Source organism: Carcharodon carcharias, chromosome 1 (assembly GCF_017639515.1).
Source record: "Carcharodon carcharias isolate sCarCar2 chromosome 1, sCarCar2.pri, whole genome shotgun sequence".
NCBI lineage: Eukaryota > Metazoa > Chordata > Chondrichthyes > Lamniformes > Lamnidae > Carcharodon > Carcharodon carcharias.
In genome coordinates, this window is record NC_054467.1 from 138,205,299 (window position 1) to 138,230,389 (window position 25,091).

Here is a 25,091-nt window from a genome sequence, read left to right on the forward strand (position 1 = left end):
GTGACAGATGACTCTAGTAGGGGTGGGGTGGGGGGAGGGGACGTTGTGGGAGAAAAGATCAAAATAGGTTAAAAGGTGGGGATAAAACAATGAATGGAAATAAATTTTAAACATAATAATAATAGAAATAGGTGGGAAAAATATATATAAATAAAAATTAAAAAATAAATATTTGAAAAAAGGTTTGGAAGGTGTTGTCTAAGGAGCCATGGTGAATTCCTGAGCTAATGTCTAAAGCAAGCCTCAAAATTATAACAGTAACAATAGAATAAAACATTGTAATAGAGGGTGTCATTTTGGTCAGGCTGGGACTGAATCTGGGATTTTCCTGGGCTGTATGTTTTAGCAACACATTTATTGAGTTACTAGGAAGGCCCAAATCCTGAGAGTTTGGGATATTATTGCAGGGAGATAGACATGTTCTATTAAAGCAGCAGATCAGAAGATCTCCACGCCATTATCAATAATAAAAGCAATGTGGAACACAGTAATCTTTTCAATAGAAGGTTTTGAGAAATAAGGAAGCCTTATTGTAAAGAACTTCATTACTTTAAAAATCGTGGTTACATGGAAAGCCAGCACATTGCAGGGCTGTATGATTTGCCAGACAGGGTGCCCAACAGAAGGTCAGCAGAAGCAAAATACTTTCTCATAGGGAAGAAGAATGAAAAATTTAGATGGCAAATTAGTTCAGGTGTCCTTAAGTGGTAAGAGGCCCAAGAGCAGATTTCTTTACAGCCTTCCGGACTGAATATTGAATTCAACAACTTTAGGTCGTGAGTCCCCTCCCCCATCCCCACCCCCTTTCTGTTTCCCCCTTCTTTTTTTTCCCAATAAATTATAAAGATTTTCCTTTTCCCACCTATTTCCATTATATAAAATAAAAAAAAACCCACTAGAGCTATACCTTGAGTGCCCTACCATCCATTCTTAATTAGCACATTCGTTTAGATAATATCACCAACTTTAACTTTAACACCTATGTGTTCTATTGTACTATTGTTGTTGACATCTTTTGATGATCTGCTTCTATCACTGCTTGTTTGTCGCTACAACCACACCAACCCCCTCCACCTCTCTGTCTCTCTATCTCTCCGCCCCCCACACACACACCTTAAACCAGCTTATATTTCAGCTCTTTCCTGGACTCGAACTCAAGTTCTGTCGAAGGGTCATGAGGACTCGAAACGTCAACTCTTTTCTTCTCCGCCGATGCTGCCAGACCTGCTGAGTTTTTCCAGGTAATTCTGTTTTTGTTTTGGATTTCCAGCATCCGCAGTTTTTTTGTTTTTATCTCTGTGTTTAATTGACTGCCACTGCTCTTCAAGAAATGCCTACCTCCTTGAAGAAGTTCTGTTCCTCTCTGCGACAAGATTTCCGGATTTCTCTGTTGCCTTGTTCACCTTCATTGCTTTCCATTTCTCTCCTAGTGTTTGACAAGGTGTTTACTAAAACCCGCTTTCACAGCCATATCTCCTTTCTCAGTGACTGTCTCCGTCTCCGACTTACCCCACATGGATTTCAACTGAAATTCCACCCCTCATGTTTCGAACCCACCCAGGATTACAGGTATCTCCGGGACATAAAACGTTTCTCGGACTGCTGTTCCCGTCACATTCTGAAATCCACTCTCAGTGCCATGCGCCGCCATATGAACACACTCGACCTCTCCCTCCAGCAGCACCGCCGTACCCTTTTTCAAAGCTGCGCGTGCCCCCAGTTTCATTTTATTCTTCGGCTCATCCGACGCCTCAACAAGAAACTTTTTCTGTTTCTCTCAAGTGCTAAGGAACGCAAGCTCCAACAACTCATCGACACCAACACCTATCTAGGACCCTCCACCCCTGCCTGTCCCTCCGTCCCCACCCCATCTTCCAATCCCAGCCCCAGCCGTGTATTCACTATACCCCCTGACCTTCCCCTCTCCGATGCTGAACGTTCAGTGCTCAGCAAAGGACTTAGTTTCATACCCTTACGCCCTCACCTCAATGAATTTCGGGCTCGGCATGATACTGAACTCTTCTTCCGCCGTCTTCGTCTCCGGGCTCACTTCTTTGGGCAGGAGTCCTCTCCCAGTTCAACGGATCCTTTTACCCATCTTCAATATTCTCCCTCCACCTGGACCCCTCCCTCTGGATTCTTACCTTCTCTCGATCTTTTCATTGAGAACTGTCGGCGCGACATTAGTCGTCTCAATTTCTCTGCTCCTCTCACCCATTCTAACCTGTCTCTCTCTGAACTTACTGCACTCCATTCTCTCAGGTCCAACCCTGACATTGTCATCAAACCTGCTGACAAGGGTGGTGCTGTTGTTGTCTGGCGCACTGACCTCTACCACGCGGAGGCTGAGCGTCAACTCGCAGACACTTCCTCCTACCTCTCCCTGGACCATGACCCCACCACTGAACATCAAGCCACTGTTTCCAGGACTGTCACTGACCTCATCTCCTCTGGGGATCTCCCTCCCACAGCTTCCAACCTGATAGTTGCCCAACCTCGGACGGCCCGCTTCTATCTCCTACCCAAAATCCACAAACAGAACTGCCCCGGTAGACCGATCGTCTCAGCTTGCTCCTGCCCCACAGAACTCATTTCTCGTTATCTTGACTCCCTTCTCTCTCCCCTTGTCCAGTCCCTTCCCACCTACATCCGTGATTCCTCTGACACCTTACGTCACATCAACAATTTCCAGTTCCCTGGCCCCTACCGCTTCCTCTTCACCATGGACGTCCAATCCCTCTACACCTCCATCCCCCACCAGGATGGTCTGAGGGCCCTTAGCTTCTTCCTCGAACAGAGGCCCGAACAATCCCCATCCACCACTACTCTCCTCCGTCTGGCTGAACTTGTTCTCACGCTGAACAATTTCTCCTTCAACTCCTCTCACTTCCTCCAAATAAAAGGTGTGGCTATGGGTACCCGCATGGGCCCCAGCTATGCCTGTCTCTTTATGGGGTATGTGGAACATTCCTTGTTGCAGTCCTACTCCGGCCCCCTTCCACAACTCTTTCTCCGGTACATCGATGATTACTTTGGTGCTGCTTCATGCTCTCGTCAGGACTTGGAAAAATTTATTAATTTTGCTTCCAATCTCCACCCCTCCATCATTTTCACGTGGTCCATCTCTGACACTTCCCTTCCCTTCCTTGACCTCTCTGTCTCAATCTCTGGTGATAGACTGTCCACCAATATCCATTACAAACCCACCGACACCCACAGCTATCTCGACTACAGCTCCTCACACCCCACTTCCTGTAAGGACTCCATCCCATTCTCTCAGTTCCTTCGCCTCCGTCGCATCTGTTCCGATGATGCTACATTCAAAAACAGTTCCTCTGACATGTCCTCCTTCTTCCTTAACCGAGGTTTTCCACCCACGGTCGTTGACAGGGCCCTCAACCGTGTCCGGCCCATCTCCCGCGCATCCGCCCTCACTCCTTCTCCTCCCTCCCAGAAACATGATAGGGTCCCCCTTGTCCTCACTTATCACCCCACCAGCCTCCGCATTCAAAGGATCATCCTCCGCCATTTCCGCCAACTCCAGCATGATGCCACTACCAAACACATCTTCCCTTCACCCCCCTTATCGGCATTCCGTAGGGATCGCTCCCTCCGGGACACCCTGGTCCACTCCTCCATCACCCCCTACTCCTCAACCCCCTCCTATGGCACAACCCCTTGCCCACGCAAAAGATGCAACACCTGCCCCTTCACTTCCTCTCTCCTCACCGTCCAAGGACCCAAACACTCCTTTCAAGTGAAGCAGCATTTCACTTGCATTTCCCCCAACTTAGTCTACTGCATTCGTTGCTCCCAATGTGGTCTCCTCTACATTGGAGAGACCAAACGTAAACTGGGCGACCGCTTTGCAGAACACCTGCGGTCTGTCCGCAAGAATGACCCAAACCTCCCTGTCGCTTGCCATTTTAACACTCCACCCTGCTCTCTTGCCCACATGTCTGTCCTTGGCTTGCTGCATTGTTCCAGTGAAGCCCAACGCAAACTGGAGGAACAACACCTCATCTTCCGACTAGGGACTTTACAGCCTTCCGGACTGAATATTGAATTCAACAACTTTAGGTCGTGAGTCCCCTCCCCCATCCCCACCCCCTTTCTGTTTCCCCCTTCTTTTTTTTCCCAATAAATTATAAAGATTTTCCTTTTCCCACCTATTTCCATTATATAAAATAAAAAAAAAACCCACTAGAGCTATACCTTGAGTGCCCTACCATCCATTCTTAATTAGCACATTCGTTTAGATAATATCACCAACTTTAACTTTAACACCTATGTGTTCTATTGTACTATTGTTGTTGACATCTTTTGATGATCTGCTTCTATCACTGCTTGTTTGTCGCTACAACCACACCAACCCCCTCCACCTCTCTGTCTCTCTATCTCTCCGCCCCCCACACACACACCTTAAACCAGCTTATATTTCAGCTCTTTCCTGGACTCGAACTCAAGTTCTGTCGAAGGGTCATGAGGACTCGAAACGTCAACTCTTTTCTTCTCCGCCGATGCTGCCAGACCTGCTGAGTTTTTCCAGGTAATTCTGTTTTTGTTTTGGAAATATATCACTGTTCCTTCATTGTTGCTGAGTCAAAATCCTGGAACTCCCTTCCTAACAGCACTGTGGGTGTACCTACACCACATGGACTGCAGCTGTTCAAGAAGGCAGCTCACCACCACCTTCTCAAGGGCAACTAGGGATGAGTAATAAATGCTGGCCCAGCCAGTGAAGCCCACATCCCATGAATGAATTAAAAAGGTGTAGAGGATCACTCCCGTCTGAGTATCTTACGTCTGAGATTTCCACGTACTGTCCAATACCTAACTATATGATAATGGAACCCAGGGATATAGTTCGGAATTTTCCACCCATCCCTTTCATGGTGGGTTGATGGCGGGTCAGGTATTCCACTGATCAGTGTCAGGAATGTTCATTAAATATGCTACTCGATGGAATCACATTCCACTTTCCAATCTTGCATTACGCCAGCAGGAATTCAGACCAGTCTGAAACACGTGTGAAAATGAGTGGCGTGCATCGGTCAGCCCTCACTGCACTCGTGATTTCGAGGTGAATGCAACATTCAAAGCCTACCTGCAACTGCACTGCTCCAGGGTTTCTTAACGGTGGCTGTGGAACGCTACACTGGTGGGGGTGTAGGATTGGTCTGCTCACAGTGGCTGCCTCTACTCCTGGAGCACAGCACTGTGCAGTGGCTCTCAGGAAGGGCTGCACCTCAAACAGAGACCAGCATCGCAACTGAGTTCAGGGGGGTGGGAGGGCAGGGGGTGGTGAGGAGAGGATAGCAAACACATGGGGGACAAAGGGGCATGGAGGGGTTAGAAGGGGGAACAATGGCAAGCAGAGGGGAGACTGAGTGTGGGGGAGCTGGAGCCCGACACAGAAGACTAGAACACGGACACACAAGGGGGTAGATGGGAATCAAACTGTATGAATGGGAGGGGATGCATGCAGACTCCAGTGCAGGAACAGGGGGTGTATGTCAGTGAGCACAAGAGGGATGGATTGCACAGAGAATCATGGAGGGGGTGGGGAAGGGACAGTGCATTGTGATCAGTCACGAGGGAATGGGAGAGCTCATTGAAAGAGTCATAGTCCTTGGTCTGGGGCCAACAGATTGGAGTGGGAGAATAAAGGCAGTACTGAGGCTCTGTGGACCTCCTAGTCAGGTAGAGAGTTTAAAGGCAGTCCTGGGGCTTTGTTCATTTCAGTCAGACTGAGAGATTAAAGGCTTTGCGGGCCATGCTATAGGGCCATGCGTGGCATGCTCGTCATAGTCCCACTCCAGGGAGGGGCAAGGCCTGTGTGCTCAAGTGGAATGAGACACAGCTTTGTCTGTAGGGTTTGTTCAAAGTAAATGGTAATGGGCTTGTCTGGCTTGGTATTTGGCTGCAGATGGGATGATCATGGTTAGGGGTGGCATCTGCAGCCTGTAAGTGGGGAAAACGTAATAAAGTTGGGGGAGCGGGGTACTCAAAGTTCTTCCTGGTGGACTCTCCTCTGTAGGTGACTGTGCACAAAGCCTTGAGAGGGGGAGGGGTGAGGTCCACATGGGGCATAGGGATGTCAACGTGATGGGTTCAGGGGAGACGGCTGGAATGTCCACCACAATGCCAATCGTATGCAAGATTACTGGGAAAGGCTGGAGAATAACCCGGGGGAGGTCTACTGCACATTGTGAGGTTCCAGGAAAATTGGAAGGACCCAAACACTGACATGAGGAGGATTGAAACTAGTGTCAAAATAAAAATGGAGCACCACCATCTTGAATCCATGAAGTAATGGTGCAGTTTGAAATCGAAACTGGAAAATAATCTGCACAAGAGGGCTCTGAGGCGATGTGGGAGGAACGCACAGCTGGACTAAGGGGCCTTTTCAGGGTGTACCGTTAGTCTCAGCACTGAAATAGAGGCAGAGCTGAAAGAAAAAAGGAAGACTTCTTGAGAAGGTGCCACTGGAGCCAATGCCTTTTGCTGCGCATTAACGAGAGACTGCAGGAGTCAATGGCTTCACAATACAGTCATTCCATTTGAGCATCAAAAGAGAGGAATGTGATAATGGAGAGTGCAGGCATCTGTTAAGGAGTCACAGCTGTTGCATATCTGCCAAATCATCAATGAAAGCCTCTAATGCACCTTCTCCAGTTGGCATGGATAACAGGCCAAAGGGCATCAGTCATTGCTCATGTGCAAGCTAACCTTAATCAGTATGCCAGATCAGAGATTGCAGGAGTGAGTTTGGTAAATTGGTGCATTTCATGAATGCGTCCAAATCTCTTCCAACCTCTGTGGGATGGAGATGTTAAATCAGGGTTGGCACCTTGGTCACCTATATCTATGAGCGTGTGACTTAGCTACAAGTAGCACAGATGCAGCTCTAGGGCATGACAGTGACTTTCTGTTTGCGAGTGAGAGGTCTACTATATTTGCTCAGTATTCATTAATCTGTTGCATCTATAAGACCACAGGGAGAAGGAGGATTTAATAATGGATTCTGCGCTCCATGCTGCCTTCGTGATGGACTGAGGATGAGAAGAAGGGCCTAGCACAGCTTCGAGAGGAGGCCCCACCCAAGACCCACGGTCCAGGGGAGCCCCAGCAGGAACCAGAGGATGAGGAGGTTAGACCCATCTCACGGAAGCGACTTGCGTGACCAAAGGTCTACCAAAGAAGACTTTTCTATCTGGAGATGAGTGAATGGTAATGTCACACACGTCTGTGCTTGTCAAGAGATGTGGTGGATCATCTCTGTCACATCCTGTAGGAGGATTTAATGCCCTATGGACTGGGAAGACAACCCCTGTTAGTGGCTCTGAAGGTCACTATCGTGTTCAATTTTTTTGCCTGTAGTTTGTTCCAGGGATCCATAGAGGCCTATGTGGCATCTCACAGTGTTTTGCACATGAATGTATCAAGGAGGTGACAGATGCCCTCCACAGCAAGGCTCATTTTTATGTGAACTTCACACTCAATGAATCTAGCCAGGCTGCTAGATTTCTGGGGTTTGCAGCTATCTCAGGCTTCCCTGGAGTACAGGGTACAATCGATTGCACACACGTGACATTGAGAACTCCATGGCAGTAGCTCCTGATGTTCATCAACAGGAAGGGGTTTCACTACCTGAACATTCAACTGGTGTGTAATTATTGGAAGCACATCATGCACATTTGTGCCAAGTACCCTAGGAGTTCCCATTACTCATACATCCTGAGTCACTCCCAGATGCCTCACATGTTTGAAGGGCCTCAGTGATTACAGGGATGGCTGCTTCGGGATAAGGGTTACCCGCTCAAACAATGGCCTGTGACAACTGTCCGTCATCCTCAGAGTGCCTTGGGGGAGAGATACAACATGGTGCATAGCTCCACACAATCCATCATTGAGCAGACCATTGGCATACTTAAGCTGTGCTTCCAATGTTTGGACTACTCAGATGGGTCTCTGCAGCACTCTCCACAGAGGGTGTCCCGCATTATCGTGGTCTGTTACACTGTTCATGACCCTGGAGCTTCAAAGGGGAGATCCCTTGCCAGAAGGAGACATGGAGAAGGCTGAGAGCTCTTCAGATGATGAACAGCAGGAAAGAGCAGGAAGGGCAGATACCTGAAGACGGAGATGAGGGTCAGCTTCCACGTAAGGATGTCATCGAAGAAGCGCAATGTGGAAGACCTGCCCATGCCACACTAAGAGCCACGAGATTCCAAGAGGAGTAAGGTCCAGGCAACAGGACACGGCCACATTCCTTCTGTCCCTTAGTACCATGCCAGTGCACTGAAAGGCCTTTACAACCAGTCGTCCAGAGCAAGTTCAGCATTTGGACCTGCACCTTCAATCCTTATGATTCAGCATGCTCTAATCTTTGGGTCAGCAGCGAACCCTGTATCCATGCATTCAGGGAAGAGAAGGTTGGCACACAGCGCTAAAGGACTTGATGCAGTCGTCACCACTTTAATGAGAAAATTTAGTGGACACTGAGATGCGCTCATGGTTGGAGAGACCATCATGGCTGCAGGTCTTGTGCTTTGGCACTACCAATGAAGAGATGCAATTACAGCTAACCCTTCTAGGTGATTGAGCAGGCCTACCTCCATGTTGTCTTGTAAGGAGTAAACGTTAGTAGTGAATTCTGCACACACTCCCAATAAAGAGTTTGAGACATCTCCCTGAGATAACACCTAGAGTGACTATCATTTCGGGGAAGTGATGGCGTAGTGGTATTGTCACTGGACTAGTAATTCAGAGACCCAGGGTAATGCTCTGGGGACCCAGGTTCGATGGTGGAATTTGAATTCAGTAAAAAAATCTGGAATTAAAAGTCTGATGATGACCATGAAATCATTGTTGATTGTTGTAAAAACCCATCTGATTCACAAATGCCCTTTAGGGAAGGAAATCTGCCATCCTTACCTGGTCTGGCCTACATGTGACTCCAGGCCCACAGCAATGTGGCTGACTCTTAAAATGTCCTCCAAACAAGGGCAGCTAGGGATGGACAATAAACGCTGGCCTAGCCAGTGATGCCCGTATCCCATGAATGAATTTTTAAAAAATCATGAGTCAGGTAGACATCACATGAATGTGAGGCTTACAAAGAGAGGCGATCACTGAGTGGGAGCATGGCTCACCCTCATAATAAGAGGGCAAATAGATGCAAATGCACGATGCTTTCAAATGATGAGACCATTCTAATGAAGTGCAAATGTGTTTGTAAATTTGCATAATATATACAGTGATTGAACACTTGTGACCTAGAAGTGATGTCAAAATTTTGTAATTTTTCTAACCCTACGGCTATGTCTAGGTGCATCCCCAACATCCGCAGTAGAGGTAGAGGCAGTCTTCTGACTGCTACACCCTGCTTTCTGTGATGACCTCGGTGGATGTCCTCTGGAGGCCCAAGGCAGGTGCACCCTTCTTGGCTTGACCATTTGGAGGTGATGGAGCCACATGCAGCGAGGATTTGGAGCGGCTGGACGACCTTGGAATGTCCTGTGTGGAGGTCCTTGGGATGTCCGGCAGATGCTCATCTTCCCTGTGGGTGCCCAAAGACCCTCCCCCACGACTCCTTGAGGAGGAGGGACACCTGAGGGGAGGTCAAGGTGCCCCGACACCTCTCACCTAGCCACTGATGGATCCAACCAATGCCTGTAGCAATGGAGTGCAGGTCCAAGCACCCTGGATCTCACAGGCAGCCTCTCTTTCCTCAGGGCCCGGACCTCGCAGCCAGTATCTCCTTCCCAAGGCCTCGGAGCCTGCAGCCAGCGTCTCCTTCCCAAGGCTGCAGACCTCACAGCCATCTTCTCCCCGGGACCCCAGCACTCTTCTCCATTCTCCATTGTACTCTTCGGGCCCTGGTTGGAGATGCCAGAGTGGAGCACCACTGGTCGGGGAAACACACTTAACATCATTGGGAGCTGCCACAGGCTTGCAGGTCTTGCAATGAAGAACACTGCTCTCGGGACTGCATGCAGTCCCAGTCCTCTCCACTGTGGCTTTTGGCGATCTGATTGGCTGGCAGCTCTCTGAGGCGGGACATCCTCCTGAGTGAGGTGAAGTCCCGCCTTCAGCTAATTAATGCTCATTGGAGCATTAAATAGCTGTGCGGCAGGCAGTATTGGCAGGGATATTTTCTTTGCCAACTCCTCGGATGGTGGGAAACCCCACCATCTCTGTCTTCTTTATGCTTCTTCAGCTCCTCTCATTCTTAGAGCTTGGCATAGATCCACCAATGTTATCTTCAAGTAACAGAAATAGCTGTAGCAACTGTGTATTTGTTTATTCTCAGCTTCTGGACCTAGCCTCTCTTTTTCAGTCTGCCGGTGCTGCACCACTGAACTCATCAGGAGGAATTATCCGGTCCCATTGGTGGCGGGCGTCACGGCAGCCGTGAGCGGACAATATAGCAAGAAAGTCAAAAGTCGGTTTCACGCTGTTGTGAAACCAGTTTGCAATCGTCCACTCCATCCATCAATGGCAGGCCGTGTTTCTGCTATCCAACATCGGGAACTTAATTTTAATATATTTGCATCTCGTTATTATGCCATCCCGCAGGATTCATTGCACCCCCATTAAATTTACCTCCCTATCGGCATGACTTCAGAATACGTGCTTCACAACTGCCTTTAAAAGGTGAGTGCACACAACCTTGCGCAGTGCTCGCAAGCATTGCCCATTGGACATCAGGGAAGAGGTGCTGCAACGCATTTAGGGGGAGCACAGGCAAGTTGCTTTTTCCCAGCTAGCTTTCAGCATAGTGTCGGGGCAAGGGCTCCAGTGTGGGTCAGGACAGGTGGTGGTGGTTTGGGGGCGGGGGGGGGGGGGGGGGGGGGATGGGGGTGGTGGTGGTGGGTGGTGGGTAAAAGGCAGCACAGACTGAAGGAAGTACACCAGCCAGGGAGGAGGGAGGTTGAGGGAAGCAGCCACACAATTGGAAGAGTTTGTCAAAAGTGAGCATTCTTCTGCAGCTGAGACTGTTCAGCACATGCTCCATTGACACGCTTGGAGTTGGGCCTCTGAAGCTTTTCTGACAACTCACGCACTACAAAAGCATGAAAATGCCACCAAATGCTCCAGAACTTTTCACCCCTCAGCCATAGACTGCAAATTAATGTGCGTTTTAGGGAGCAGCAGAATAATTGACCGACTAGGCGAGTTGCACAGGTGGCCATGGTGTAGTCACTGGTGGAGGCGCTCACAGCCCCTTGCAATGTCTTTATTAAGGTGTGGACCAGTATCCCTCATGCTTTATTGTTCAAGCTAACAGCGCAGCCTTGCAGTGCAGGTTAGGAGAATGCCTGCACCTGAGCTGAGAGCACAGCATGCAGTCCAATGGCTGAAGCTGCCGCCAATTGGTCAAGTGGAGTGGGGCGGAGATGGGTGGGGTTTTGGACAGCCATGAAGTGCACTACACACTGGCCATCTAAGTGATGGTCAGCACTGTCCTGCATGTGTGAAGGGGCCTTCTGATTTGATCAAGAGAGGATCTTAGGACACATGCTAACCCACATATCTCTCTTTGATCCTGCAGGAGGAAAACATCAGGATCATGGAGCCTGGTGATTTAGTGGTCTGCCTCATAGTTTACAGGGAGAAGAAAAGAAGAAGAGAGTGGCAGAGGTGCCTGGCTCAGCAAAGGGAGGAGTACCTCCCTCAAGATGAGGAGGCGGCAGGGCCTCCTGCACATGCAGCTGAAGATCCACAGAGAGCCATTGCTCATAGGTGCTTTTCTAGACCCAGGTTCTATAGATGGCACCTGACATTCCTGCAGATGACTGAGAACCTGTGTCGCCAAAGACTGCAAATGTCTAGGGAACTGGTCGGTCACATTTGCCACCTGCTGCAGGATTTGGCGCCACGGGGAAATGAAAGGCATCCGCTGCCCGTGGCCATGAAAGTGATTGTGGAGCTCAATTTTTACACCAGTGGCTCCTTCCAGGGCTCCACAGGTGACCTATGTGGGATCTTGCAAGTCTCCATGCACAAATGTATCCAGGAGGTCACGGATGCCATCTTCATGAAGGCAAGAACTTTGTGCTTTGCCCAGGATCAGGAAAGCCAGGAAGCAAGAGCGCTGGGATTTGCCCAGATCTCAGGTTTCCCACAGTTGCAGGGTGCCATCGACTGCACTCACATGGCACTTAGATGTCCATGGCAACAAGCAGTCAACTATGTCAACTGCAAGGGCTTCCATTTGCTGAATATTCAGCTGGTCAGCGACCACCACAAACACATCCAAAGGTCTGCGCACAATTCCCAGGGAGTGTCCACAACTCCAACATCCTTAGGAGGTCTCAGATCCCTGATATCTTGCTGGGTCTACAGAGGCTGCAGGGTTGGCTCCTTGGGGACAAGGACTACCCACAGAGGACGTGGCTGACGACGCCTGTGCAGCAGCCTCAGACTGCATCAGAGCAATAGTATAATGAGGCTCATGTCGTGACCTGGACTTTGGTGGAGCAAACGATAGGCATTTTGAAAGTGAAGTTCCGGTGCCTCAACAGGTCCAGGGGAGCACTGCAGTACAGTCCCCCGAGGGCATCGGGTATCATTGTAGCTTGCTGCGTTCAACAAAACCTGGTGCTACAACAGGGGGAGGACATGGCTGAGGAGGAGATGGAAGAGCTGCATATCTTCTCTGGTGAGGAGGACAGCGAAGGGGGTGACGGTGATGAGGTCCTCAAAGGCAAGGCCATGATGATGCCATCGCACTGGCCAAACAAGACAGATGCACTCGGGAGGCCCTAATAGTCACTAGATTCCAGGAGGATGATGACAACATACAGTGAGGACACTCCACAGATCTTCATATTGCCTCTGTGAATGTCTGACTCCTGTCTGGCTGAAGGCAGCTCGCATGCACTCTGTGATCGGGGTCATATCATGGAGGTGCAGCTGTGAAACTTTAAATGCACCTGACCCCTTCAGGAGCACAGTGTCACCAGTCACAGATGCTGACGAGATGGGGCCAGCCTCACCTTAAAGGTGCTGAGAGCACACAGAGAGAATGAGGGAACTCGGTGACACCTGCCCACAATATTCTAGCAGCAATGACGAGCACCATTGAGGTGCAGGCATCAGTTATGTCTCCAGGGAATGTGAAGCTGGACCATCACTTTGGTCTGAAGGTTACAGGGAGGAGACCCTGGACTGAGACACTTGCCGTAATCTTATGCAGGAACCAGGGTTTCACATCTGAGTGACATGAAAACTGCTCATTATAACAAGGAGCATAAGCAAGGAGACATTCTTGGGAGTTTATTTACAATAGTGAACGTTATGTACAAGTGATTAACACCCCTACCCAGGCTGTGCAACTTGCAAAGCTTTGTCTCCGGGTGTGATGTCCGGTAGAGGTAAAGGTGGGAAAGGTCTCGATAAAGAGGGTGCGAAACGGCACCGGAAAGTCCTCCAAGATAATATCCAGGGAATCACTAAACCTGCTATTCGCCGCCTCGCTCGTCGCAGGGGCGTTAAGCGCATCTCCGGCCTCATTTACAAGGAAATTCGCGGGGTTCTCAAGGTTTTCTTGGAAAATATAATTCGAGACTTGGTCACCTACACGGAACACGCTAAACACAAGACTGTTACTGCCATGGATGTGGTCTATGCCCTGAAACGCCAAGGCCGGACTCTCTACGGGTTCGGTGGTTGAGAACTGTTAACAAAAACATTTCATCTTCTTAACCTTCCTAACCCTGCCACGATGTCTTGGTGCCCCCCACTACATCCACAGCAGAGGTGGAGGCAGCCTGCTGACTACTATACCCTGTCTGTGATGACCTCGGCATGCATCCTGTCTGGGCCAGCTGCACCCACCTTGGACTATGGAGCTGGAGCTGTGGGGGTTACAGGAAGAGGGGATTTGGATCGGCCGGACATTCCTGGAGTCACCTGGGTGGATGGTTCCCTGGTGTCCAGCTGCTGGTCCTCCTCCCTATGGGTGCCTGATGGCCCCTGGATGACTCCTTGAGGAGCAGGGGAAGCTGGAGTGAGATCGAGCTGCCCCACACCCCTCTCGCATTGACACTGTTGGAGGCCAACAATGGCATCAGTGATGGAGTGCAGCCCACACAGCTGTGCAGGACCGATGTCCTGGACCAAGGTCTCCGTGGCAGCTGCCATCCTGCCAGTGTTGACCTCAGTGCATTGGCATGCAGGCGCTATCACCTGAGACTGATGGCAGATGGACTCCTCCATCAACCCTGTTAATCTGAGGAGTGCAGCAGTCATTCCTTCCTTATGTTCCCTTGATTGTCTTTGCAGCTCCAGCAACTGATTGAGGACCAAGTCCAGAGGCTCCTCATCTGATTCAGACTCAGTAGATTCCTTGCCTTCAGCAGTCCTTCGACTGCCAGCAACCAAAGATGTAGCTGCCCCCGCCTGCTCTGCAACAGACTGTGCGCTATGCTCACCAGATTGTGATCCAGAGGCTAGTCTACATCTAGGTCCCACCAAAGTGTGTTGCTGTGCTGGTGGAGGGTGTGAGCGAGAGTCGTGATGGGTCTTCAATGGTACTGTCCTCAGGGTCCTCATCCAAGGTGGTCTTGGCGCTGGGATCAGGGGTCAAGGTTGCCTGTGGGGTCGAGGTTGCCTGAGAGTGACGTGTTAGATGTGCCTAGGACAGTAAGTGGAGATTATTAATGCTTGGCAGCTGCGTTGAACACAGAACAATGGGCTCAGTGTAGTGTTGAGAGAAGGATGATGTGGGTGCTCGCTGCCGACCTCACCATCACTGCAGGAACAGTCCACGTCCTCTCTGGCCAGCTCCAGCATGCGTCCCCCAAATGGAGTGAGGACCTGATGTTCCACACTTCTCCCCCACTCTCTGATTTCTCCCGTTGATTATGTGCAATCTTGTCCTGCATAAAGATGATGGAGAGAGTGTGAGCAAGGCGCATGCCAGGCAAAATGAGAAGGGTGCCAGGCGTGTGCGTGTACTGAGTGGAGCCATGGAGGGGATGAGAAGGCTATCTCCAGAGGATATAAGGCCAGTGGTGATGTGAGGGTGTGTGTAAGAGAGTGAGTGGCAATGTCCCTTGAGCTGGTAGTGAGTGAGATGCTAGTGAATGTGCGATGGGCTTGTGAATGGGTGAATTGAGATCAATGAAATGGATGGCTTAGGGGGGAGGTGGCGGCATAGCAGTATTGTCACTGGACTAGTAATCAAGAGAAAAAAACAAAAATAGCTAAAAAAACTCAGCAGGTCTGACAGCATTTGTGGAGAGGAACACAGTTAATGTTTCGAGTCCAAATGACTCTTCATCAGAACTAAAGAAATGTACAAATGTGATGAAATATAAGCTGGTTGAGGGGGGGTGGGACAGCTACAGCTGGATAGAGGGCCAGTGATAGGTGGAGGCAAAGAAGCGATTGCCAAAGATGTCATAGACAAAAGGACAAAGGGGTGTTGACAGTGGTGATATTAGCTAAGGAATGTGCTAATGGTGACATTAAGGGTAGAAAGCAGGACAAACAAGTGGCAGATGGCCCTAGTGGGGGTGGGGTGGGGGGAAGGGATCAAAATGGGCTAAAAGGTGGAGATAAAACGATAGATCGAAATAAATTTAAAAATAGGTGGGAAAAGAAAAATATATTTAAAAAATATAAATTTCAAAAAAGGGGGATCGGAAAGGGGGTGGGGATGGAGGAGAGAGTTCATAATCTGAAGTTGTTGAACTCAATGTTAAGTCCAGAAGGCTGTAGAGTGCCTAGTCGGAAGATGAGGTGCTGTTCCTCCAGTTTGCATTGAGCTTCACTAGAACATTGCAACAGGCCAAGGACAGACATGTGGGCTTGAGAGCAAGTTGAAATGGCAAGAGACAGGAAGGTCTGGGTCATGCTTGCGGACAGACTGAAGGTGTTCTGCAAAGCAGTCACCCAGTCTGCATTTGGTCTCTCCAATGTAGAGAAGACCGCATTGGGAGCAGCGAATGCAGTAGACTAAATTGAGGGAAGTGCAAGTGAAGTGCTGCTTCACTTGAAAGGAGTGTTTGGGCCTTTGGATAGTGAGGAGGGGGGGAAGTAAAATGGCAGGTGTAACACAGTCTGTGGTTGCATGGGAAGGTGCCGTGGGAGGGGGTTCAGGTGTAGGGGGTGATGGAGGAGTGGACCAGGGTGTCCCGGAGGGAACGATCCCTGCGGAATGCCGCCAGATGGGTGAAGGGAAGATGTGTTTGGTGGTGGCATCATGCTAGAGTTGGTGGAAATGGCGGAGGATGATCCTTTGAATGTGGAGGCTGGTGGGGTGATAAGTGAGGACAAGGGGGACCCTATCATGTTTCTGGGAGGGAGAGGAAGGATGAGGGCAGATGCATGGGAGATGGGTCAAACACGTTTGAGGGCCCTGTCAACCCCCGTGGGTGGCAAACCTTGGTTAAGGAAGAAGGAAGACATGTCAGAGGAATTATTTTGGGAAGTGGCATCATCAGAACAGATGCGACGGAGGTGAAGGAACTGAGAGAATGGCATGGAGTCCTTACAGGAAGCAGGGTGTGAGTAGCTGTAGTCGAGGTAGCTATGGGAGTTGGTAGGCTTGTAATGAATATTGGTGGACAGTCCATCACCAGAAGTTGAGACAGAGAGGTCAAAGAAGGAGAGGGAAGTGTCAGTGATGGACCATGTGAAAATGATGGAGGGGTGGAAATTGGAAGCAAAATTAATAAATTGTTCCAGGTCCAGACGAGAGCATGAAGCAGCACTGAAGCAGATTTCCAGCTTCCACAGTATTTTGCTTTTATCTTAGTAATCCAGAGACCCAGGGTAATGCTCTGAGGACCTTGGTTTGAATCCCACCATGGTGATGGTGAATGAGGATGCTAAGGGCAGTACCATTGAAGACCCAGATGGTGGAATTTGAATTCAATAAAACATCTGGAATTAAAAGTCTAATGATAACCATGAAAGCATTGTTGATTGTTGTAAAAACCCATCTGGTTCACTAATATCCTTTAGGAAAGCAAATCTGCCATCCTTACCTGGTCAAGCCTACATGTGACTCCAGATCCACAGCAATGTGGTTGACTCTTCACTGCCCTCTAAAATGGATGCAAGCCACTCAGTTCATGGGCAAATAGGTATGGGCAACAAATGCAAGGCTTGCCAGCGATGTCCACATCCCATCAAAGAATAGAAAAAAAAATGTCCCTTTAGCTGGCAGTGAGTGAGATATCAGTGAACATGTGATGGGCTTGTGAGTAGGTGAGTTGAGATTAATGAGATCATTGACTTTACCCTGGTGGCGCAGATGAGATCATTCATCCATTTTCTGCATTAGATGGCTGACCTCTTATGTGCAGCGTTGGCACTAACCACTGCCTCCCAAGCCAGAGCAGTGAGACTAATGGCCTCCTGCTATCAGAGTGGACATAGAGGAGATCGCTGCAGGTCTCTCCAGCATCCAGAAGACACCTCAGGCGTGGGGGGGGGGGGGGGGGGGGGGCTGCTGCACTCTTCTTGACTTTCAGGGCCATGTCTTCTTCACCGGAGCAGTCCTGGTCTGCAATCATTGAGACAGTATTGCAAACTGTGCATGTGGCTGTATTTTAAATATGGCACCTGATGTGAGGAAGTGGCAAAGTAATGGCGTGGTGGGCCAATTGGAGGCTGGCCGCCAGCGAGATGGGGTGTTTCCCGTGACTGTATAATTTATGAGGTGGGAAGGGGACGATACAGCATGAAAACCTGCCTTGCGGGCGGTGGGTAAAATGTCTATTTTCACGTCCGCTACTGCACTTATTGCAAATCTGGGACAATTCCGCCCATCATCCTTTACCAAGCTCTGTGTGCTTTTATATGATTCCAACCAGGTTCAGTCTCCCAAGAAGTTTTGATTTCCAATCTCAGTTTGCTTACAAACCGGGAGAGTCAGTTTCCTTTCTCAATTTTGCTTTCGGTTCACTTTTCAATTAGGGTCTGTCCCAAAAATATAAGCTTTGAAACTATGGCGCCCATCACAATTACCAAACATGCTAACAATTGTCTTCAATCTTTGGAGAAACAACTGCAAGGTCTAGCTCATTAGCATTTTAACCACTTATTGTCTCAGCATTCCCCACTCCTAAATACCTGTTTTAAAACCCCAACATTAAAACATAATTCTTTTCCCAATCCTCCGGGAGGAAAAACAATCAAAAATCAGACATCAATATTACCTTTATTTTCCAACAGTACAAATATTTCCTCTGTCAGTTATGTTACAGTGATTGCTGCTTTTATATTCCCAGAGGTGCCAACCTCCACTTGAGTTCAACCTCCAACATAAAAGAGTGTCTACAGTACAACAATAGCAGAAGTTTAGGAATAAGTAATCTGCACATCTCTTCAACAGCAACTGTGCCTGACATGAAAAGAACTTAAAGTGCACAAATAATTAAAACAAGGTTGGGGGGGGCGGGGGGAGAAGAAGGTTTAAATGCAAAAAGAGAGGGAAAGCAAAAAGGGACATTATATTTTTTGACATCAGAATCACTGAGATCAATCTGTCAATTAAAAATAAATATGTTACTAAAAGTGATTTATTTTCTATATTAACACTAATCAGACATAATTCTTGTATTTTCAACAACCTGCAGCTAGAACAGTTCATTCATTCACAGGCCCAATAGATTCATTATTTCATCAAACATCAGCTGCCCTGGACCAGGTATGTCAGGGGTGCACAAAGTAATTATGTTATCTTTAAAATAATCTTTTCTTCCTTTAAAGAAATGGTAAACTTGTATCTGAAAGGACATGGTTACAGTGCTGAGAAATTATTTTAGGCATGTTAAGTTGAAAAACAAAATAGAAATTGTTTTATAGTACAAAAAGAATATTTGACTTGGGATGTGTTTATACAGCAACTTGGGCATTACTGTCAGTGGTTTCAACTTTGTAACAATGCAAAATTGGAGTATAAACCCAGAACTGAATCTTAGTCTGAATGGAAACAGTTTGAGATCTCACTTGCAGAGGTAGACCCACAGGTCTACAAAGTGCTCAAGAATTCCTTGGAACTTCTGGACACATTATAGGCTCTTAAAATTTGATTTAAGTATACCAAGTACATGAATGATCCATTCTTGTGGAAGGCAGAGGGCACAACTGAAGTACTGAATGAATATTTTGCATCTGTCTTCATTAAAGAAGAGGATGAAGGTCATGTCACTGTAGAGATGAAGGGATTACAGATATTGGAGAAGATAAAAATAAATCAAAATGAGCTGCTAAATAGGTTGGCATTACTCAAAGTTAACTAGTCATCTGGTCCAAATGGGAGCATCCTAGATTGCTGAGAGGATTGTTTCAATCCTCCTTGGATGTGGGAGTGGTGTCAGAGGACTGGAGGATTGCATATGCTTTACTAATGTTAAAAAAAAGAGAACATGCCTCACATCCATGGTGGGAAAGCTACTACAGACAATTGTCATGGGTAAAATTAATTCTCACCTAGAGATGCATGAGTTAATAAGGGGGAGCCAGCACAAATTTGATAAAGACAAATGATGTCTGACTAACCTGATTGACTTCTCTGGTGAAGTAACAGAGTGGGTTGATGAAGGTGGTGCAGTAGCTGTTTTATATTTATGGACTTCAAGAGACATTTGATAAAGTGCCACATAACAGACTCATTCAGAAAATAGAAGCACATGGCATTAACTAGGGTACATAATTGGCTAAGTGATGAAGGGATAGAGTAGTGATGAGTGGATGTTTTTCTGACTGGGAAGAAGTATGCTGTGGGATCCCCAGGGATTAGGATCATTGTTTTTCTTACATATAAATGATCTGGACTTGGGTGTAGGGAATACAATTTCTAAGTTTGCTGATGATACAAATCTTAGGCTTATAGTAGACAATGCACGGGATAGTAGCAGACTTCAGGAGGACCTAGTGAAATGTGCACACACATAGCAGTTACAATTTCATGTGGGTAACTATGAAATGACGCACTTTGGAAGAAACAATATAGAAAGGCAGTATCATTCAAGTGGTATTATGTTGAGGCGAGGGGGATCCAGGCATGGGGGATCCAAGGCAGACGGACCTGGGTGCTTACTCTTGTGTCTCTGAAGGTGATACTGCAAGTTTATCAGGTGGTTAGGAAAGCAGATTGGATACTTGGCTTTGTAAATAGGGGTATTGTATACAAAAACCCCAAGAAAGTTATACTAAATATTTACAAATCCCCAGTTTGGCCTCTGCTGGAACATAGCATCCATTTCTGAGTTTCATACTTTAGGAAGGATGTCAAGGCGTTGGAGAAACTACAGAGGAGGTTTACCAGAAATAAGAGACTCCAGTTATGTGGAGAGATTGGAGAAGCTGGAATTGTTCTCCTTCAAGCAGAGAAGGTTAAAGGGTAATCTAATAGATGTATTTTAAATTTTGAGGGGTTTAGATTGAGCAAGTATGGAGCAACTATTTCCTCTGGTTAGTGGATCAGTAACCAGAGGTCACAGTTTTAAAATAACTGGCAAAAGAATGAGACATTAAACTGAGGTCCCATCTGCCTTCTCAGGTAGATGCAAATGATCCCATGGCAGTATTTTGAAGAAGAGCAGAGGATATTGCTGAAAAGATTCACGTTGCCAAAGCTTTTTGTTTTGCACTCATCAGGATAAATGCAACAATTCAAAATTTAAGCAATCACAAGAATTTATACTACAGGTGAAAAGGGTGCTGAATGGTTGGTAAGTCAATTTTGATTGGCTGATTTTACAAGTATGGGCTGGTTGAGTACAGTCTGTGCTCTGCCTGTTAAGAACAACCGAAGGAACATGCTGTTTGATTCAATCAGACAATCATTGAGACATATGGCCTACATCCCTGCCATCACACCAACACTGAAATTCATTTACAACATTGTTAAATTGTGTGGAACATCTTTTTAGACTGACCCAAAAACCAAAACTTGCACTTGCTGAACAATCCGAGTGTGCTAAAAGCTACACTAACAACCAATTTAAGTTAATCAGTCGAGCACGCAATGTGATTCGTTTACGCTTGTTAGAAGTGACATACATTCATATGCAGGGGCCTGTTCTCTGCAAACAAAAGAAATATGTTCAAGCCTTGTACCTTTTTTGAATTGCCTGGCAGCTTGGGGAAGTTATAGTCCCCCGTTCTTTTCTTCATGGCAACACCCTTGGCCAATCAAAGTCGATTTGCCAACCAATCAGCAATCTTTTCTCCTGTAGCATAAATTGCTGTGATGGTTTGAAATTTGGCATTCTTGCATTTGTCCTGATGAGTGCAAGATGGAAAGCTTCAGCAATATGTCTCTCTTTTCTGCAATATTCAAGAGCAGGGAAACTAATCCCTGATGTCACAGTCAATATTTATCCCTCATCCAACATCACAAAACCAGATTTTCTGGTCATTATCACTTTGCTGCCACATTTCCTACAATGATGACTTCACTTAAAAACTACTTCATTAATTGTAAAGTGCTTTGGGGTGTCCTGTGGTTATGAAAGGCTCTATAAAATACAAGGCTTTCTATCTTGATGGGAAATAATGAGAAATTTCTTTACATGGAAGATTGTTAAAATCTAGAACTCACTACCTAAATGGGTGGTGAAATCAGATTCTATAGGAACATAGGACTTAGGAGCAGAAATAGGACATTCGGCCCTTCAAGCCTGCTCTGCCATTTGATAAGATCATGGCTGGTCTGATTGAGGTCTCAATTTCACTTTCCTGTCTGCCCGCATATCCCTTGTCTATCAAAAATCTGTCTAACTCAGCCTTGGATAAATTCAATGACCCAGCCCCCAGTGCTTTTTGGGGAAGTGAATTCTACAATCTCACAAGCCCCTGAGAGAAAATGTTCTCCTCAACTCCATCTCAAATGGTTGATCTATTGTTCTTAAGCTATGTCCCATAGTTCTAGACTCCCCCAGAACTGGAAACATCCTCCCAGTATCTACCCTATCAATCCCCTCAGGACCTTACATGTTTCAACAACATCACCTCTCAATCTTCTAAACTCCAATAGATACAGCCCAACCTGTTCAACCTTTCTCAATAAGATAAGCCCCTCATTCCAGGAATGTGATGAGTGAATCTTCTCCGAACTGCTTCTAATGCAACCTTTTTTTCAAATAAATAGGCCAAAACTATACGCTGTATTCCAGATGTGGTCTCATCAAGGCCATGTACAGCTGCAGTAAAATGTCCCTACTTTTATATTCCATTCTAGCAACACATGCCAACATTCCAATTGCCTTTCTAATCACTTGCGATTAGATCTCGAACGAACTTTCCAAAAGAAATTGGACATGCATTTGAAGAGGATAAATCTGTAGGGTAATGGGGAAAAAAGCTGAGGTGGGATACTAAACTGGGCAGCTCTTCTGAATCTTACAGCCTCCTGTGCTGTAATATCCTATCATAGAGTTCAAATATTTTACGTCTAGTCATGCACAATCTATCAAGAACAATTCGTGATGGCGTTATATTTGTTAAACCCAAGCTGCCTGTCAAAAAATTCTGAACTTCCAACGACCTTAAAGGGGTCACTAACATTCCACTAAGGGCGGGGGTGTAAACTGACTTCTCATAGATTGTCGATGTTTGGAGAAAGCTACACGGAAGTTTAAAAGAGAAGAGGAAGAGTTTGATCGTCAAAACGGATCATACTTTTAAAATAGAAAAACAAACAGAATGTTTCTCCATTTACTCCCTGCAGTGAAGAGAGATTCAGTACAGAGAGGAGCGCAGCCTGCTCCACTCAGTAGCGGCCCAGGTTCACTTATTAAATGTTCAGTAAAATTCCCTTAGGCACAGAGAATCTCAGGTTTGGAAAGGAAGCCAATAATATTAGAGTAATGGGTGTGGAAGTGTCTGAGATTAACCTCTGCACAGGCAAAGCTTACCTTCTGTCAGTTTTGAACAGATGGGGCTGGGGATAACTCTGAAGTTCCTCCTCTGTTTCGAGTTTCACGCTCTCTTCCGTGTTTACGCCGCTTGGTCGACTCTTGAGCTACTGCTTCTGTATGGAAAATAATCGAGCAATCTGTAAAGTTCAGCCCACCCCTCTGACGTGCGTGGGGATGGGCAGGCCTCCCAGCTCAAATTTGAGCTAAGGTGAGTAACTCTAGGATAAACTGGTTTACTTCAGGATACGGATGCCTTTCAAAATGGTTTATGACCTTGGACTGACCCAGGTTGTGAGGATTTTGAACATTAGTTCAGTCTAGTAACTATTTTCCCTTTCCTCAGGCCTAGCCTTAACCTTCTATTCTCTCCAAATATCCCCATATCGCTGTCCTTGTGTATATTAGTCATCTTCTTCCATTGGAATGTTAGCCTTTATAACTAGAGGGCTAGAGTAAGATTTGCTACAGCGATACAAGGTCCTGGTTAGAACAGCGATACAAGGTCCTGGAGTACTGTGTACAGTTCTGGGCACCAAGCCTTGGAAGGACATTTTGGCCTTTGGAAAGAGTACACTGCAGATTCATCAGTGTTACCAGGACTCCATGGGTTAGATTATGAAGAAAGGTTATAAACTGGGCTTGTATTCATTGGAATGTAGAGGGTTAAGGAGTGATTTTAATATGGTTTTTAGCATATTGAAAGGAATTGATAGGAAATATAAAGACATTCTGTGTTGGTGGGGGAGTCTAGGACAAAGGGACTTAACCTTAAAACCAGAGCCAGGCCATTCAGTAAAGAAGTTAGGAAACACTTGTTCATACAAAGGGCGGTAGGAGGGAATTCTCCCACAAAAAGCAGCACATGCTAGCTCAATTAACTTTACATCTAAGAACACTAGAGTTTTCCCAGCCAAGGATATTAAAAGATAAGGGGCAAAGGTGGGAAAATGGAGTTAGGATACAGATCAGCCATGATCTCATTGAATGGTGGAACAGGCTCGAGAGGCTGAGTGGCCTATTCCCGTTCACATACTCTTACCCCAACTTTTTTTTCAATTCATTCATGGGATGTGGGCATTGCTGGCAACCAGCACTTATTAAAAGCTTGAACAGGTGGTGGTGAGCCTTGTCTCTGCAGTAGTGTGGTGTAAGTGCACCCACAGTGCTATTAGATAGGGATTCCAGGATTTTGACACAGTGATGATGAACCAACAGCAATATATTACCAGGTCAGGATGGTGTGTGGTTTGAAGGTGAACTTAGAGTTGGTGGTGTTCCCATGTGCCTGCTGCTCTTGTCCTTCAATATTGTTGAGGTCACAGGTTTGGAAGGTCCAGTTGAAGCTGCCTTGGCAATTTGCTGCAGTGCAACTTGTAAATGGTGCACACCGTGGTCATAGTTTGTCAGTGGTGAAGGAAATGAATGTTTAGGGTGGTGGATGAGGTGCTAATCGAGTGGTTGTTTTGTCCTGGATGGCGATGAGCTTCTTGAATGCTGTTGGAGCTACACTCATCCAGGCAAATGGAGAGTATTCCATCACACTCCTCACTAATGCCCTGTAGGTGGTAGAAAGGCATGGGGAGTCAGGATGTGAGTTATTTGCAGCAGAATGTGGAGCCTCTGAACTGGCAGAACCCAAACTGAGCATTGGTTAGCAATTTATTGATTATGCTTCTTGATAGCATCGTCTTCCAATACTTTGCTGATGATTGAGAGATTGACAGCTAATGGGACAGTAACTTGCTGGATTGGATTTGCCCTGCTTTTTGTGAACAGGACATACCTGGGTAAAATTCCACTTTGTTGGATAGATCCCAGGTGTACCTAAAAGATGTGTTGCCAGTCTGGTGAAGTTACAGCACAGAACTATATGCTTGCTAGTCATTAGAATAAGCATACTATAAACAGAACTAAGAAACCCCATAACACACAGATCAGATATGAGCTCTGCAGCCATGTCTAGTTGGGAATGGTGGTGGACAGTTAAACAACGGGAGTAGGTGTACTACAACAACGAGGCAAGAGGTTCTGGAGCATAAGTCTTCAACATAATAACCAGGATAATATTGGGGCCCATAGTCTTTGCCATATCGAGTGCACTCAGCAGTGTCTTGATATCAAGTGGTGTGAATAGAATTGACTGGAGACTGGCATCTGTGATGCTAGAGACCTCAGGAGGATGCCATGATGGAACATCCA

General features: G+C 46.9%; 2 protein-coding genes across 9 annotated transcripts in view; one reads left to right on the forward strand and one right to left on the reverse strand.

Annotated features, from left to right (window-relative positions):
* The window catches only part of ugdh (UDP-glucose 6-dehydrogenase), a 51,730-nt gene extending 28,707 nt beyond the window's left edge, over positions 1-23,023 (reverse strand). For 4 of the 8 annotated variants that reach the window (XR_005944425.1, XR_005944424.1, XM_041199066.1 and 1 more), the window contains exon 1: positions 22,890-23,005. The gene's annotated coding sequence lies outside the window, so the exon portion shown is untranslated. Of the gene's footprint in view, positions 1-4,421; positions 4,442-18,182; positions 18,301-21,090; positions 21,256-22,889 lie in introns of those variants that run through there. The other 4 variants (XM_041199040.1, XM_041199050.1, XM_041199031.1 and 1 more) reach the window with 4 other exon arrangements.
* On the forward strand, positions 13,373-13,684 carry LOC121275367 (histone H4-like). Its single transcript, XM_041182893.1, has one exon. It carries the CDS (start codon positions 13,373-13,375, stop codon positions 13,682-13,684), a length of 312 nt encoding a protein of 103 aa, XP_041038827.1.
* Positions 23,024-25,091: the final 2,068 nt, after the last annotated feature.

Excerpts from the sequence above, each read along its gene's own strand:
- LOC121275367 (XM_041182893.1), top strand. The coding sequence starts at position 13,373 with ATGTCCGGTAGAGGTAAAGGTGGGAAAGGTCTCGATAAAGAGGGTGCG.